At 39.5% G+C, this 18,131-nt stretch overlaps 1 protein-coding gene across 3 annotated transcripts in view; it reads right to left on the reverse strand.

Moving 5' to 3' along the window:
* Pdk3 (pyruvate dehydrogenase kinase 3) overlaps positions 1-18,131 on the reverse strand; it is a 68,040-nt gene that overhangs the window by 16,954 nt on the left and 32,955 nt on the right. For all 3 annotated transcript variants that reach the window (XM_021153144.1, XM_021153143.1, XM_029473478.1), the window contains 3 exons: positions 6,847-6,924; positions 1,621-1,697; positions 6-107 (listed from right to left, as the gene is read on the reverse strand). In XM_021153144.1, the coding sequence (XP_021008803.1) occupies positions 6-107; positions 1,621-1,697; positions 6,847-6,924 (257 nt within the window). The remainder of the gene's footprint in view (positions 1-5; positions 108-1,620; positions 1,698-6,846; positions 6,925-18,131) is intronic.

Genomic DNA, 18,131 nt, shown 5'->3' on the forward strand with positions numbered 1-18,131 from the left:
ATTACCTTAATGGACAAGTCTTCTTTACCCAGAGTAACGAGAGTTTTAACAGCTGGGTAGCCTTCTTTTTTATCTTCATGTAGTTCAACTGTCGCCCTCATCGAGTTCTAAAACAATAAGTTCTTTCTGAAAAACCATGCTGCTGACTTGCAAAGTACAATTATATTAAAGGTACTGATTATTTTTAGTGTTGGAGGTAGAACCTAGAGCCACACACATGCTAAGCATGTACTCTACCACTGAGCTACACCCTTAGGCCTGAAAATCACGATTTCAAAAAAGAAACAAGCACAAGATTACTTATATATGATAATTACTTTGCATAGCTACTATTAATAAGATCTATGTGGATTTTTTTTCCTCCACTGAGCTTGGCTATCCACGGATTCCTGTCAAGGACATATTTTCCCTGAGCTTCTCTTTTGCATTGAATTGTAGCCCCATTGCACACGTTAAACAGTTTTGTTTCCTTTGCGGGGTGGGAGGACTTAGGGATTTTTTTCTTTTGTGGGAAGGAGAGTTGTTGGGACAGGGTCTCACTAAGAAGACTGGGCTGGCCTTGAATTCATTGAGATACATCGGTTTTTATCTGCCCACTGGTAGGATTAAAGGCATGTGCCATCATGCCTGGTGGCTTTAGGGTTTTAAAAGTATTCATCTCAACCCAGAAAGAATGTTTTTATTAAATGTGGATACAGAAGCTGGTTTGTGCGTTTTAAATGCTATTTATCACTTGCATTTATAAGGCACCTATCCTCTAATATGCAGGCAGAAAAACTGAAGGGGTTCATACTTCTCATAAAAATTAATCTCCGGACCGAAAAAAAGATAATATCCATCAAAAAGAAGTTCTGCTAAGTTCCAACTGACAAAGAGAACACTCACAACTGCATGCCCATCCTAGTGTTAGAGCAGGAGCATTCGTGTTCTTGGGAAGAAACCAGCACAACTGCTTCTTTAGGTATTCAATTTAGTGTTTTATACATTAAAGTGATGAAATGTTAGCTCAAATACCCTGTACTCATAACACTGCTACTGTAAATATAACTGGCAACTGGATAACAAAAGCAACAGCTTAGGCCATAGAGTGTCTGCAAAAGGTTTGGTTTTCTTTCCTTTTACATCCAGACTTCACATTTTTCCTCCCCTACCCCTATCAGGTCTTCTGAAATGATTCAAATTATAAAAGGGCTACAGGATCTCCCAGGACTGAACGACTAATGCATAAGCACAGCTAATGCTCCAGAATCAGAGCCACACAGCAGCATGTTTTTATTTTGGTCTGGTAATCACCAATAAAAATCTCTGCTAGGCTTGAAAATCTAAAAAGCATCTCTAACCTCCTAACTGAAAGAAAAACAGTACAGATTTGATGTGAAGTCACCAAAGTATAATTAAGTTGAGAAATCAATATGTACTAATATTCACAGAACTATACTGTACACAGCAATTTTTCATCTCACAGTGTACAGATTATAAAGCCCACAGGATATCAGAAATAGACTTCTTAAAATGGTTATGCAAAATCTTTTTCTTATGCTAATCTAATGAATCCATTATGCCCAGAATCAAAGCCATTTAAAATGAAGACTTCTTCCCATGTTTTAAAATTCCACTTACCTTGAACAGCTCAAATAGCATGTGAAACAGATGTGACGGCACATAAACTACCTGAATGGGTTTGTTTGGCGCTTTGGCTGAAAACAGAGACAAAACCATCAATGAATAAGGACCTAAAGTAGGAGAAAGTAAAAAATGATGCTTCTATTCTATTTTCCAAGTACATCAAACAAATATCCGTAAGTGACAAATAATACAGATTCCCACACTGAATGCCATAACTGAGCAAAGCTTCCGGATCACGCAAAACCGCAGTGACTAACTCCACCTCCTTTGCTGCAACTCTATGACCCCGAGAAACCAGCCAAGCTCTTTCAAACTTTGTCGAGCAAAACTGGACAAGGATCACCTGTGTCATGGTATTCTGAGCATCACAGGAGGACATACAAAGATCACTTGGAACTTTTCAAATCAGAAGTACAGATCTGCTATCAACAGAGCAGAGCCAAATGAAAGGGGTAGTAAGTTTGGACTTAAAAGCACTATAGTTTGAATTCAACTATTCACTGAAATGTTCATGTTAAAGGCTCAACTTGCTGCCAGATGATAAACTTCAGGGAAATGAAGCAAGCAAGAAGGCTCTGATACAATGAGAAATGGTAGAAAATATCAGGCAGGGCCTGGTTGGAGTCAGTTCTTAGAACATGTCCTTGAAGAAGCTATCTTGTCCCTGGCCTGTTCTTTGTTCTTTCCTGGCTACTGTGAGGGGAGCAGCTTCATCTGCCACATTCTCCTGCTGCCATGATAGTTTGCCTTGCCTCAAGTCCAAAGCAATGGAACCAAGAGACATGGATTGACACCTTTCAAATTGTGAGCCTAAACCAACCCTAATTACAGAGACAAAAGTAATTAAAATGTACTATATTATTATAAACAGAGCATGGTATAGACTAGACTACGAGGTTCACGAACTTTTCTACTACAATGAAATCCTTGAGCATTTATAGTATTCTCCTTGAACCAGGGATCTTCTAAGGAACATCAAAGAAGCGGAACCTAATGCAAAGCACTAAGGGCAGTATGTGGGAGAGAGATGCTCAGCATGAAAAGTCCCCCTCCTTCCTCATGACATGCAATCAGGTAAGACACTGAAAACAAACTTTCTCAACTAGACCAGAGAGCTTAGAACTCAGCATTTCCTCTAATAAAGTCATTAATAAGAATATCAATTAGAGGTAATAATCATTGGTTCTAAGGAATTTATTATGAGCTTCTCTATTCACCATGTAATTGTATCCTTATGATAATATGGAATGATCATAGAATAGGTGCTATCAGTTACAGATGAGTAAACAAGCCTTGGAAAGCTGGTATGACCGTGGTAACAAAAGGGATGCTGAAATTGGACACACAGTGCTGTTGGTTTACATCTCATGTGTCATCAAAGGCCATATGTTAAAGACTTGGTTGCTAGTCTGTGGTACAACCATTAGGAGGTAAAGCCTAGTGTGACGAAGACATTAAAGGCATGTCTCCAAAATCAATGTCGGTTGACTCTAGTACTTCCTCCCTCTCTCTTGCTTCCTGGCATCCATGAAGTAAACAACTTTAGCCCATCATATACTCCCTGCCATAATGCTGCAGCCTGCCATGGGCCCTACAGGCATGTACAACAGTTTGGCACCTACAAAATTGATACCAGAGAACCATACAATTGACTTGATACACACACACACACACACACACACACACACACACACACACACACGGGGGGGGGTGGGGGGGGGAGGGAGGGAGCCTAACTGTTTTAAGTATTTAAGTAGTTTATGGTTTTGTATTGAGCTACACACATGGTGTTCTAGATTGTGGGTCAGACTCACNGTTTTTCGAGACAAGGTTTCTCTGTATAGCCCTGGCTGTCCTGGAACTCACTTTGTAGACCAGGCTGGCCTCGAACTCAGAAATCTGCCTGCCTCTGTCTCCCGAGTGCTGGGATTAAAGGCATGCGCCACCACACCCGGTTTTTCTTTTTTCTTTTTTAAATCTCTCCTCTTTTAGGGTGTTAACTCAGCTATTTTATCATGCTAACGGACTGTACCTAATACAATTGGCTTAAGAACATTTTTACCAGGTAGAGGGATCAGACCTAGAGCTTCATGCACCTTAAAAAAGTACTCTACCAAGGAGTTACGCTTTAAGGTCCCAAGGCCTTTGATAAGTTATTTGTAATATTTATTGATGTATTTAAATGGTTGAAAATCTTCTAAAAACAGAAAGCCAAAGTCCTTTTACCTCCCCCCTCTCTGCCCTCTTCATTCCTGCTGTCGTCTTTTAAAGGCTAGTTACATTCTGTTCTATAAACCTGACCATTTTATTTGTTCCCCAGAGGCTCTGTTAAGAAAGTTAAAAATCAGTAATGTTGGTATTATTCTATGTGAGTACCAATCACTATAGAACAGCCACAAAAGTGGTATTTCCTTCCCTGTGAGTCAATCCATGTGTTACTTGGAGGAAACACTTTCAGCCTTACAGTGGAATGGATTCTGTCTATATTCTTCCAATTGCTCATCATCACCCCTTCTAGAATGTATCACAAACAGTTTGGAGGTTTGTATTGGAAACATCCTCGAAAGCTCATGTATTTGGACACTTGGTGACACTATTTAGGAAGGCTATGGGATATTTAAGAGGTGACACTTTGCTGGAGGAAGTATTTTATTTCCTGCTTGCTTTCATCCTTCTTTCTCCTATTTCTTTCCTATGTGGTAATGAGAATGTGATCAGCAGGCTTCCTTCTCTTGCTGCCATGACATGCCTTCCCCACCACGAAGGACACTATTCTTCTGGAACTATAAGACAAAGTGAACTCTTTCCTTCTTAAGTTGCTTTTGGTCATGGTATCTTATGATGACACAAAGGTAACCACTGCACAGTGGATGTCTTTCTTATGTGCTATGCATTTTTCCTACTGTGTCAAATCACTCTCCTCTTGGGTAGCCCTACTGTATTACCAAATCTTCTAGCTTCTTTTGCATGGTATGTATGCTATTCTTTAGGAATCTTTAAATTAGATTCAGTTGCTTTTTAAAACATGCTACATGGCCACCTCTGGGGTTGTAGACTGTTGCATATATTTCTTACATCTATATTATACAGCCCATTGACCTGGTTATATAACCTACCTTACAAAAGTGCGCAAGGGAAGACACATCTCTCAATCCTGATAACCCTGTCTCAGTTGAGGGTTTGGATAGACACAGAAACTAGAGTTGAAAAATCATCCTTCCTCTGAATGTGATAGAGAGAGGCATATTCTGGCAGTAACAGTGCAGCAGAGAAACCCAATAGCAGTTAAGTGTTATTCATGCTACTGACTTTTGCCAAAGTTTAACCTAGCATGGTTGTGATTTTGTTTAGAATTCAGTTGAGAACTAAGTTCAGTGTTCCTTTCCCTTTGGATATTGTCCAGAGGGAGAAGGCTGACTTGGAGTTTTAAAAATTGAATCAAGACTCCACTGGCTTTAGAATAAGCCTTTAGTAAGGAAGATGACAACCAGAGAGACCTTCAAATGCTAAAATGAAGGTTTCACTTCAGAGTAATGTTATTCACATATCGCATCCGGTAAGTTGTTCTTGGACAACACACTTATGTTACTGTTGGTAGCAGAGCCTAGACAGTGTAAAGCTACTCCCTGCCATCTCTGCAGGCTTCCCTTAGACCAGCTTTCAGCAAACTAATGCCAATCTTTTGGCTTCTTTCCTGTTCTAGTTGTTTATACCACTCAGCTTTGCTCCCATGGTCCCTCTCGTGGGTCACTGGAGAAATGGCTGCCATATCTGCAGCAGCCTACTCCTTTTTTGCTCAGTCCTGGCCTGGTGTATCACTCAGCATACCTCTATCTGGCTGTATTCTTCTACACGTTGGCACTAATGGGTTGCCATGGACTCACTGTCTGTGTCCTTCTTAAGTCAGACCTTGAAACTTAATTTCTAAAATGATGGCACTTGGAGGTGGGCCCTTCGGAGTTCATTAGTTCATGAGAGTGGAACCTTATGAATGGGATTAGCACTCTTATCAAAGACATCCCAACCCCAGAGAGCTCCTTGGCCCTTTCCTACATGTAAAGGCACACCAAGAAGTCATCTGTAAGTCAGAAAATAGGCCCTCAGCAGACACCAAATCTGTTAGCGCCATGATCTTGTACTTCTCAGCTTCCAGACTCATGGGAAACAAATGGCTGTTATTTAATCCACCCAGTCTCTGATGGTTTTGTTTAGCAGCCTAAAAGGACTAATACAGTGGTCCACTTATAAGACTCCTTGGCTCCCTTTGCTGGTTTTATGGGATTCTTTTATTGTAGTTGTAATGGGCCCTGAGAAGCAAGCTGAGGGCTTAGTTTATCTTGTGGCAAACAGCATCATTAGTTATATAAACAGCCTCAGAATTCAATTCAACCTTTTCAGTCCCAATTTCAAGGAAATGAAAAACATTTTACAGTTTGTTTTCTTCTCTTAAGTTTAAACAACATTCTCTAGGAGTCATCGAAAGGGTTGCTCAATTATGTGTACTTTTCTTTGGGAATATTACAGTTGACATTTCTTTTCTTCCTTTTAGAACCATGTAAAATGTGTTTGGCTATGATTCTTCCCTTCTCCTGGGCCCAGTGGCTATAGTGGATGATCAATAGAGGCTTGCTGGCTTTCTAAAATAAGATGAGCAGAATATGAATATTCCCTAATAGTACATTTCTAAAAGTCAGTGAAAAAAATGGTCTGGGTTTTTTTATGCTTGAGACTCACAAAATAATAAAGTCTATTTTGCACAGTCATTGCCTGAAACACCATTAGTTGAAGCAGCACTTAATAAATGTCAACAGATTCTATACAGACATAAGGAATTTTACTTTCAGATAGCTTTCCTGTAAGAACGAAAAATAGAAACTGGAGGCTAAGCAAAAAAAAAAAAACCTCACATATAAAAGGAAAGGTGGCAACACGAGATTAACCTCCAATTGGGTGAGAGGAAAAGGCTACTAATGAGCACAGGGTACACTGCACAGTCCTTTTCAAAAAGGACTCATTACATCCCCTGTTGACTAAGTGGATATGAGCCATTTTGAAACAACATAAAGATGGCAAGGCAGCCCTATTTTAGGACCTCTTGGATAGACAGCTTGGATATTAGCATTTAAGTCCCCTTTGTACTAAACATTAAAATACTTTTTCTTGCTATGGCTACAGTGCCCTGACCCAGTCTGATCTCATCTTAATTGCTTTGTCTTTTACCATTGAATTCTTCAACTTCTAGCTCTGGAGCTACCAGGTAATACTGTTCACAAAGCATCTTGGCTGTTTCATATGCATCTGTTAAGAAAGAAAAATTTAATTGTCGCATTAATGACAGATATAAACATGTGGGTGTATACATAGAAATAAAGAATTTCTCTAAAGGGACTTCAAATGAATCAAATACCATCTTTTAAAACAATCTCTTGATTTCAATACTTACTATGACTAAAATATTTCTCTTTTCTATGTTTTATAAAACCACATCCATATCATAATCATAGACTAGTAACAATAAAGTTAGGTTTATGCTAAGTACACAACTGTTTAACTTCTAAGTACCGCTAAAAGATATTTTTCATGGAAATTTATAAACCCAGGACTGTACTTCTAAGCACCACAGAATCTGAGTAAATTGTAGCAAGACAATACTTTCTGTAATTTAAAATATTGACAACTGTTAGACCTGGAGAGATAGCTCAGCAGTTTTGAGCACTTTGTGCTCTTGTGGAGGACCTAGGTTCAATTTCCAGCATCCAACAGTGGCTCATAGCCACCCATAACTCAAGTTCCAGGAGACCTGATGCCCTCTATGGCCTCTGTAGGCACCAGGCATGTACATGGTATACATATATACATGGAGGCAAAATATTCATATACATAAAATATAAGTTAAAATGCCAAAAGTTATGATCTTCCCATTACTAGCCAAAGAAACCCCAATAATAAATTTAGTAATCAGGTTTTCATGAGGTGCAGAATTTACATTATTTGAACCACTCATTGTCTTTAAAATGTCTGTTAAGTTGGTTAAGAATAACAGCTTAGAGCTGATATAAAGTTTAAGGTGCAAGAGTGTGATAAAAATGTTCATTGTGATAAGGGGTGTACAACCTCAGATAGTACTAAATACGACTGAATTGCAGGTTCACTATAAATGGGTGACCTGTATAAGAATATCAAGCCAAGGACTAGAAATTGGCCCCCTAAACAGGCACTAAACTAAGTTCTATATAACATTATAAAGTAAATGGAAGCCACAGATCCTCTCCTCAGATTGGTTTTCAGTGTTCTGAAACAAGTCATGAAAAGCCACATATTACAGGATTCATAGACATCAGCTAAGAAAATCAAGGCCATTACAAAAATAGCTAGAATACAATTGTAGAAAGTTTAAAGAGTGAGGAATAAATGAAGAAAGTAAAGGTGACTCATGACATATTAACTTTTCTCTTGAACTGCAACCCAGTTTTAAAAGGCAAAAGAACTTAGTTTAGTGCCTGTTTAGGGGGCCAATTTCTAGTCCTTGGCTTGATATTCTTATACAGGTCACCCATTTATAGTGAACCTGCAATTCAGTCGTATTTAGTACTATCTGAGGTTGTACACCCTTATCACAATGAACATTTTTATCACTGCAGAAGTCCCACACTATTGGCAGCTATTCCTCTCTGCTCTGCCGTGCCCTGCCCTTGGTGACCACCCTTCTACTTCATCTGATGATCATTCTGGACAGATCAAATGAAGTGAATCCTGTAATATGTGGCTTTTCATGACTTGTTTCTTTCCCTCAGCATAGTGTTTGCGATGGTTAGTTCTGTCCATTTGACATATCTAGGGTCACCCAGAAAAGGAGTCTCAATGAGGGACACTGGTCTATACACATACCTGGGGGGATTATTTTGATTATATTAAGTGAGGTGGGAATATCTGCCTAATTTGAGTTTCACCATTCCCTAGGAAGGGAATTCTAAAGTAAGTGGAGAAAGCAAGGCAAACAAGAGCATGCATGCATTACTTCATTATTCTTCGGCATTGGTTGCAGATGTCATGTGACCAATTCTATCAACCTCCTTCCACTACATTTCCCTGCCATGATGGAATGTAACCTGGAATTTAGAGCCAAATAAACCCCTTCTCCCCTAAGTTGCTCTTGTTGGGGCACTTTATTGTAGCAATAGGAAAAGAAACTAAGACAGTGTTTTCAAGGGTCATCTATGTTATAACATGAGCCAGTAGTCATTCCATATATTTAAAGTTCCTAGTACATACTTTTGCTTCTCATGTACTTAGGAATCCAAAAGCACTGAACTATAAGGTAACTCCATGTAAACACTTGGGAACTGCCCGACTGTTTATCAGAACAAGACTTTTCAGTTTCACCTTTGCAATTTCAAATTGCTTTATTATATCTCATGGGCACATCTGCAATGTTTTCAGCTCCATATCAGCTTCATAGAGATGATCAACACTGTGCATAGAGAATGTATTCACTTAAGATTCAACAGGTGACAGAAGGAAAGATAGAAAGGGAGAAAAATAAGCTCCAGAGAATTTCAATGTTAAAATTTGACAGTAAACACCGTAAAATAATACAAAGGTAAGAACAGGGTATGTTCAGACTCTTAAATTCATTTATCATGAATTGCTACCAAATCGGAATTTCATATTCTAATCATATATTATCTGTCCACACATTTAAAAAAATCACATCTAGTTAAACTAGAGACACCAGAGACAGAGACATCAGACGAATTCTGACAAGATACAACAAATATAGAAAACAAAAAGCAAATAGCAGTAAGAACAGAAAATAACTTAAAAAATTAGAAGTGTGAAAACAGACATTAAAGTGGGGTTGAATTTTCACACTGAAAAAAGAATTTTAAACTGCACTAAATTTGCAAATTTTCTCTAGGACATAATAAACCTCATTAATTGTATATAAAATGCTTCTGTTTTGAGAGAGAGAGAGAGAGAGAGAGAGAGAGAGAGAGAGAGAGAGAGAGAGAGGAGGAACTAGGTCTTTTTGCTTTGGCTAGTCTACCAAACAATGCTACATCTCCACCTAGTGACGTGATAGCACAAAAGCTGACCATGAACTTTTAAGACCCCAAATACTGAAACTTATAATGCTTCACTATCTATATACAAAGTCTATATACCACAGCTCCTCCAGATATATAATAATGTTTAAATATTGAACTTCTTTTACTATAAAATAGAGACAGAAACTAAACTTACTAAATGTTCTAATTATCCATGGCATTAGCCTTGCCATTACTATGAGCATAGTAACGTTGAAAACATGCTAGGCAAATACAGTGTGTGGAGGACAGCCAACGTCAAACTTAGTATGGCTCTAAAGACCATATATGAAAGAAATACTTTTAGTTTCATTATACTAAGTAGTGGATCAATGCTTAATTAAGAATTATCTCATTTTTCCTGAAAATCTCAAAACATTGCAATGTAGACTCACATACATTGGCCCACCAACAGATGTTGGAAGTATTACTAATAAAACTTATATTACTATGCACAAATTCTAAGAGGATACTAAACTGCTTTGGATAAAACACATACATACATAATAAACATCTGACTAAGGGATGGGTGTATAGCTCTGGAGTCAAGTTCTTGCTTAGCATATAAAAAGCCCTGGTTCAACCCCAAACACTATAAAAGCAAAAAATAAAGCATCTGCTAAATGGAACAATCCTCTGGCCAATGTTACAAGTTTTTACTATTCACTCAATTATGCTACCAAGCAGGCCTGATGTGGTGACATATGCCTTTAATCTCAGAACTCAGGGTTAGAAGGCAGAAGCAGGTGGAGCGCCCTAAGTTTGGGGCCAGCCTGGTCTACATAGTGAGTTCCAGACTATGTAATTATGGAGAGGATGTAAAGTAATTTAACGTAAACTACAATCACTTCAGAATTCCCAACAACCATAACAGAGCTACTGGCCTGGGCACCTCCTTTACACCTAGAACTCGGATAAGCTCACCTTATAGTAAGTTCACTAATAAAAAACTAGAAATTTTAAAACTAGAAATTTTTTTGAAAAGCTATTGCCAAACTATTTTTACCTGTACTATATTTCATTCAGTATTTATGGCTAATCTTGAAAAGAAAACATGGAAAATTATTATTATTATTATTATTGCCAGTAAACATAAGTGATAGTCATTGCATCAAGAACAGTTGCGATGGTAATGGAGTATTTTCAGAAGATCCATCTTTAGCCATGGCGTAGTTTTCAGAAATATCGCATAGGAAATGTTAACAGATTACAGAGGTTATTTGATTAGACTTCTCTAGTCCAAATCTACCAAATTAGCCTCCCAGATTTTATGCTTAACTCACTCATTCACAGGCATATGGAGCTAGAATTGGAGTGCTGACATTTTTTCATTCTTTTCTGAAAAGAGTGATCCAAAAGAATAGATTATTTATTTACAGGCATAAAGAAATAGAATTTTGAAATAAACATGTCAAAGACAATAACTTTAAGTCTGACAGAATAAAGAGAAATCTTAGAAACTCAAGTTTAAAATTCCTATCAGAACAAAATACTCACAAATAGCCATAAAAGATTACAAAGTCATAAAATAACATTTTTATTTATATCTAATGTGTGGTGTGTCTGTGCGGGTGCAAACACACAAGCCTCAGTACACAGGAAAGTCTGGGGACAATCTCAAGGGTCAGTCCTTGCCTTCTACCTTGTTTGAGACAGATGCTTTATGCAGGTTCTGGGAACATGAACTTAGGGCCTTCATACTTGCATGGCAAGCACTTTTATAAACTGTGCAATCTCTCCAGCTCTGATGTTTTATTTATTATTTTATTTTATGTGAATGGCTATTTTGCATGTATGTCTAGTGTACTGTGGGCATGCTGTGATGCAGTGCCCACAGAGGCCAGAAGAGGGCATCAGATCCCCTGAAACTTGCTTTACAAATGGTTGCTAGCATGTGGGTGCTAGGAGTTGTACCCAGCAGGGCCTCTGGAAGAGCACTCAGTGCTTTAAACTGCTGAGCTATCTCTCCAGCCTCCCAGACTCAAGATTCTTTTTTTTTTTTAACAAAAACAATACCACACCATTATTTTCATGTGTAATAATATAAGGGTAAGCAAAACATTCATAAGCAGGCATTTTCAAACTACCTTGCCAAAGCAAAGACACCTAAAACGGCCAACTTCTTAACTGATGCTCTTTTAGAATTCCCGGCACCCCACAAAGCAGCTCATCACTATCTGAAACTCCAGTTCCAGGAGATCTAATAACCTCTTCCGGCCTCTGTGGGCACCAGGCACTCATGTGATGCACAGAAATATATAATATACCCACACACAGAAAAGAAAAGAATAATAATTTACAAATGTAAAATGAATTTGTTCTGTATGCTCCCATGTGAGCTGAAGACTGAGAGCTGAGAGTGGTGGAACACAGCTGGAATACCGGCTCTTAGAAAGTGAAGTGAAGGGGATCAGGAATTGAAGATATCCTAGGCTATACCAAATTTGAGGCGAGCCTGCGCTACATGAGATCCTTTCTTGAAAAACCTGAACAAAAACCAAAGTAAACACAATTTGGCTCTCCTACTGCATATGCACCTGCTCCCTGCGCCACACCTCAACTGGAACCCACTTTGTAAGTATCTTAAGATGAGGCTGATGTGTTACATATACCCTCACCGGCTGCACTGTTTTGAGCCTGGCCACCTATGGTGAATGTTCACAATAGACCACACTGACCCGTGTGCTCCCTTAGAAAGAAATTTCCAGAACCAATATGGTACTTTTTAGAAACCCTTTAAGTTACAAAGAAATATAAAGCAATATATGTTATTAGCTTTCCTATCCAAAATCCATCCTAAGTGGAATCCACTGATTTTCCAAAGCAGTAGATCCTCCAACCTCAGAAACATAGTCAGATGCAGAAGTGCAGGCAAAACATCTAACAGAATGAACCCCCAGGCAACCCTCGGCCAGACTATTAAAACTTGTAGTCACGGGTAAAACCAAGATGAACTGAGGCAAGAAAATCTACTTTTTGGAAACTCAAGATGGGTTATTCGGAATGACCATAAATCAAAAGGGCACTGAGAAGTAAGTATAATGTAAGAAGGCATAGAGTGCTTGGTATTGTCTTAAGTGGGTTCAGTCAAGTTAACCAGAGCATTAAAAAAAAAAAAAAAAAGGCAAACACAGAGGTCATAACTTGACAATTCCAGATACCTAAGAAAATAACCTGATATTTTGTTTCCTAATTCCAGTATCTATAGTGCTGACTGTAAAGTGTTTCATGTCCTGACCTACTCAGTTATTTTAATAAACTTGTTTCTCGAGCTAGAATGAGTCTGTTACTTGCAACCTAAGGAGGACACGTTGAGAGCATAGGATATTATTTCTAATCCGAAATAATACCATACACTCAGGAGGCCATTTGTATGTTATCATACTAAACAATAATAACATATAAAAGTGATATAGAAAACTTAGCAAAACTGCAAAAGTTAAATTTTGTACCAAAGCAAAGCTTTAAGTTGGTATCTTTAAAATACTCTCATTACAGGATTGTCCATTTGATTGTCTTGTTTCTAACATAGAAAGGAGGAAGAAGGGACAGTACAGAATGTCCCTCCCAAAGGACAGGAGTTGCCTCTAAACAGTAATTCTAGCATTCACTACTGACTGTAATTTACAGATGTATAAAGGTAGAAATCAATGTTCTGACTATGCCTGCCTTGAGGAGGCATGTACTCAGAGAGGTCTATGTATTCAGTTACTATTATGCTGGATGAACCCTAGAGTTCTACACATTTATACAATTGTCTAGTCAAAAACAAAATAACGCTCCTACCCTTCTACGTAAAAATTGTCTGTAGTCTGTCTCAAAGGGCCTAAATATGGGATCAGTTTTAGTTAAGACTTGTGAAGGCTGTAAAACACACGTGGACTTGAATGTGCGCACGCACACACACACACACACACATACACACACGGGGTCATTTGGGATGGACATATAAGTACGCTTAAACCATGCAAGCTCTTCACAGCTAAGGAAGAAAAAAAAAGCCTTTTGGTGGCACAGGCCTCTAACAGCAGCTACTCTGGAGGCTCCTACACAAGGACAAGCTCGAGGCCTGCTTGGGCTATAGAGCTGAGGGCAGAGCAAGTCTGGCAACTTAATAAGATCGTGTTCCAAAATCAAAAACGAGAAGAGGGTTGGAAAATAGTTCACTTGTGGAGAGTTTCATGTGAGGCCCTGGGTTCAATCTCTAGTATTATAAAACAAAGTTCTCTAGATGTAGATACTTGGAAAGCACTTGATGTGAAGGGAGGTTGCTATAAAGGTTTCTGTGGCTGTGACTTTGCAGCAGTGTACCCTTTAGGATCTGAAACCACCCTCCAATGCCATTTAACTTTAGGAAAGAGACTACTGAAAGATGAAAACTACTGAAAGATTTACAGAGGAACAGAGACTGTGTTAGTCTTCCGGCCTCACCTCATAAGTATGGTGGTAGGGTGTGTGTATGTATGTGTGTCTGTGTGCATGTCTGTGTGCATATGTGTGTGTGTACTGGGGGAAGTGGAATGAGAGAGAAGGATGGGGAGTCCCAGTCACAACATACTTTCACCAAGAATCTGGGCTTTAGTTAGTTATGCCTCTCCCCAGATCACACAAGTGAATATAGTAAACTTATTTGCAACATACTAGGCAGAAAGTTAAAGGGAGGGGCAGATGGCCTGGATGGGCAGGAACCCAAGGCTAGATAGCTCAGAGACCCAAAACTGACTGGTAAAACAAAACACAATCAATGAAGTTATTCCTAATGGTATTCTGCTATACTCATAGACCGATGCCTAGAAAGGCTTCATCAAGCAACTGATGGGAGCAGATGCAGAGACCCACAGCCAAACACTAGGTGGAGCTCGGCGGATCCTGTGGCAGAGCTGTGAGAACAAACTGTAAACGCCAGAGGGGTCAAGGACACCATGAGAACAAGTCCCACAGCATCACCTAAGAGGCTCATAGAGGCTCAGAGCCTACATGGGTCTGACTTAAGTCCTCTGTCTATATGTTATGGCTGTGCAGCTTGGCATTTTATGGGACTCCTAACAGTGGGAGTTGATGCTGTCTGACTCCTTGTGGGTTGCTTTATCCAGCTTTAATGAGGGTTTGTGCCTGGTCTTCCTGTATCTTGATACGCCATGTTCTGTTGATATCTCTGGGAGGCCTGCTCTTTTCTAAAGGGAAATGGAGGAGGACAGGGTCTGGGGGAGAGGGGAGGTGTGGGGATCACTGGGAGGAGTGGGCGGGGAGAAAACCGAGGTCAGGATGTAAGAAAAGAATTCTATTTGAAAAGAGCAAAGATGAAGCTGAGAGGGCTGTGCCTGGTGGTGTAGGTAGGTCTATAATCTCAGCTACTAAGAAAGTCAAGGCAGAAGGATCACAAGTTCTGTAGTCCATGTAGAGTGAGTTCAAAGCCAGCCTGGTAGACATGGTTAAACACTATTCTGAAATAAAAAGTAAACAGAAGGCTGGGAATAATGGTCAATGGTAAAGTGCTTGCCCACCATGTCGAAGGTCCACAGGTCAATCCCCAGCACAGCAAAAATAAGCTGTGAGTATTGGAAGGATGAAGAAAAAGGAGAGATGGGAACTGTAAATAAAATAAACAAAGAAAACTGGTATTTTACATTTTTGAATCCTAAACGTCCCCTAAAGGACATTAAATGGCCTCTCGCTTGTGGTACTGTTGGACAGAACCCAGGAGGGCCGGGGACAAGAGTGAGGATGTTAGGTCACTGATCTTGAAGGAGATATTGGGACTCTGGCCCCTTTCTCTTTTGTTTCCCAGCTTCCATGAAACAAGCAGCTTTGCTCTGGCATTACTCAATGGCAGTAATACTCACTGCCACGGTATTACACACGGTCACAGCCCACAGGGATGGGGCCAAGCAACAGTGTACTGAAACTTTTGAAACTGAATCAACATAAATCGTTTCTCCGATAAGCAGATTGATTTCCTCAGGCTTTGCTTCCCAGCAATAGAAAGATGGCTGACAGAGCAAGATGAGGAGACTTGGGCATAAATTTTCGGGCTTTTCATTTCCTTCCACACATGTGTTACACTATCCTGAATAATCTTCCAGTAAGTTTTTGGTATAAAAGTTGTCACTAAGAATGATGCAGAACAGCGTAGGTTAGAGATCACCTAACAATATCAGTAGTTAATACACACTAAATAACAGAATAATGTTGACAGTAACGGTCATAAACTAAGTTCTTTCAGCTCTACGAGTCGAGCCACAGGAGAAGTTCGCCTTGAATGACCCAGATCTTTGATGCATTGTAGCAATGTTTAATCTCTCTGTACGGTATAAATTGTTAAGTTTCATAAAACTCCTAATACTTATCAAATTCCACTGGTCCTCAGATATACCCTCCCTAAAAATTAGTCAAAGACTTTATATTGTAAAGAAATAATGAGATAACAGCACAAAGTAATTTTCAAAACTTTATCAGGAAGAATTTCAAACAGGTACCAGTGTCAAGCACAGTGTAACGAACCGCCACATACTCACCAAAGCCTCAACTATTCTTCACACAGGCCTTGTCTTTTCCTATCCCCAACTTCTGATTTTGAAGCAAACCCCTTATTTCATACCATGTACAGACATCTAAAAATATCCCTTGAAGCTCTATCTCTAAAGCTAGGAGTAAAAAGTAGCTACCACATCAATCACACCTAAGAAACTAGACTTTGGGACTAACTCATTCCAGTGCGTGGGATTTTTTTATTTGAAATTATTTTTATTTTTATTTTTTAAAATGTATTTATTCTTATTCCATGTGCATTGCTGGTTTCTCTGCATGTATGCACGGAGTTGGATCCCCTGGAACTGGAGTTACAGGTTGTGAGCTGCCATGTGGGTACTGGGAATTGAACCCGGGTCCTTTGGAAGATGGAATGCCCCTAACCACTGAGCCATCTCTCTAGCCCCCTACAACTTCTTGAATATTTTTTAACTTTACTTCATGTATATGAGTGTTTTGCCTGCATGGATGTCTATGCACATACACACATGTGGTCAGAAGAGGTGGTCAGAAAAGGGCACTGAAACTGGACAGTCATGAACTGCTATGTGGGAGCTAGGAAGAGAATGTGGGTCGTCTGCAAGAACAGTGAATACTCTTAACAGCTGAGCTGTCTCTCCAGCCCACTTTTGGTTTGTTTGGCTTTTTTGTTGTGGTAGTGTTTTTGTTGGTTTATTAGTGTGGTTTGGTTTGGTTTGGTTATTCCAGACAGGGTTTCTTTTTTTTCTTTTTTTTTTTTTTTTAAGNTTTNTTTATTTATTATATGTAAGTACACTGTAGCTGTCTTCAGACACTCCAGAAGAGGGCGCCAGATCTCGTTACGGATGGTTGTGAGCCACCATGTGGTTGCTGGGATTAGAACTCTGGACCTTCGGAAGAGCAGTCGGGTGCTCTTACCCACTGAGCCATTTCACCAGCCCCAGACAGGGTTTCTTTGTGTAACCTTGGCTGTCCTGGAACTTGCTCTGTAGAGCAGGCTGGCCTCAAACTCACAGAGATCCATTTGCCTCTGCTTCCTTGAGTGATGGGATTGAAGGTGTGTGCTGCCATGACCAGACATCCACATTTTTTAATAATAAAATTTAACAACTTTAAATGTCTAAAATTTATCAAGCCACAGATTACTTACCGATCTTCTATTTCTACAGACACTCAAGGTTCTATAAAAGTTATCAAGCAAGAAAAGACATATTCCCTGGCCTTACACCAACCACAGCTCAACAGAAAAGGCACATACATATCAGCTAGACCCAGTTGCCTTAAAAGTGAAATGATGTGAGGAAATGTCTTCTCGCCAAAGAGAGACACGGGCAGCACCTGGAAAATATACTGTACAGGCTGTCCTTAGCCGTGGTCGCTTAAGAACAACCAAGGTCCCTGATGAAAACCAGGGACAAAGTATGATCATGCAAAGCTTGCCAGCTGAGTGTTTAAAGCTAGATGAGAAGCAGAGCCGGAAATGCCATCTGGGGAAGGAGACAGGTTCGGAACATGAATCTGCACAAAGTCAAAACTGAGAAGTGCGGGAACCTGGTGGGTCACAGGCAGTCAAGCTTTCTTGACATAGCATTCAGCATTTATTTTAATCAGATAATGAGATCCACCTAGTCAAATGCCAAGTCCCCAGTGGACCTGGGATCTATCTATGAGTACCTGACCTCCTCTACTCTGGGAATACTGACTAGTATCCATGCAGCTAAGCCCACTGGCTGGATAGCTTCTAACACTAGGGCTATGTAAGAGAAAGAAATGTAGCTTTGGCAACTGTAAATGCAGACTCATTTAATAACGTGTAATTCTTTTTTTTTTTTTTTTTTTTTTTTTTTTGCAGAGAGGGGATTTTTGTCCCGATTCCTGTCTCGTCATTTTCTTGATGTCCATATTTCACAT

This window comes from Mus caroli, chromosome X (assembly GCF_900094665.2).
Source record: "Mus caroli chromosome X, CAROLI_EIJ_v1.1, whole genome shotgun sequence".
In the NCBI taxonomy this organism is placed as follows: Eukaryota; Metazoa; Chordata; class Mammalia; order Rodentia; family Muridae; genus Mus; species Mus caroli.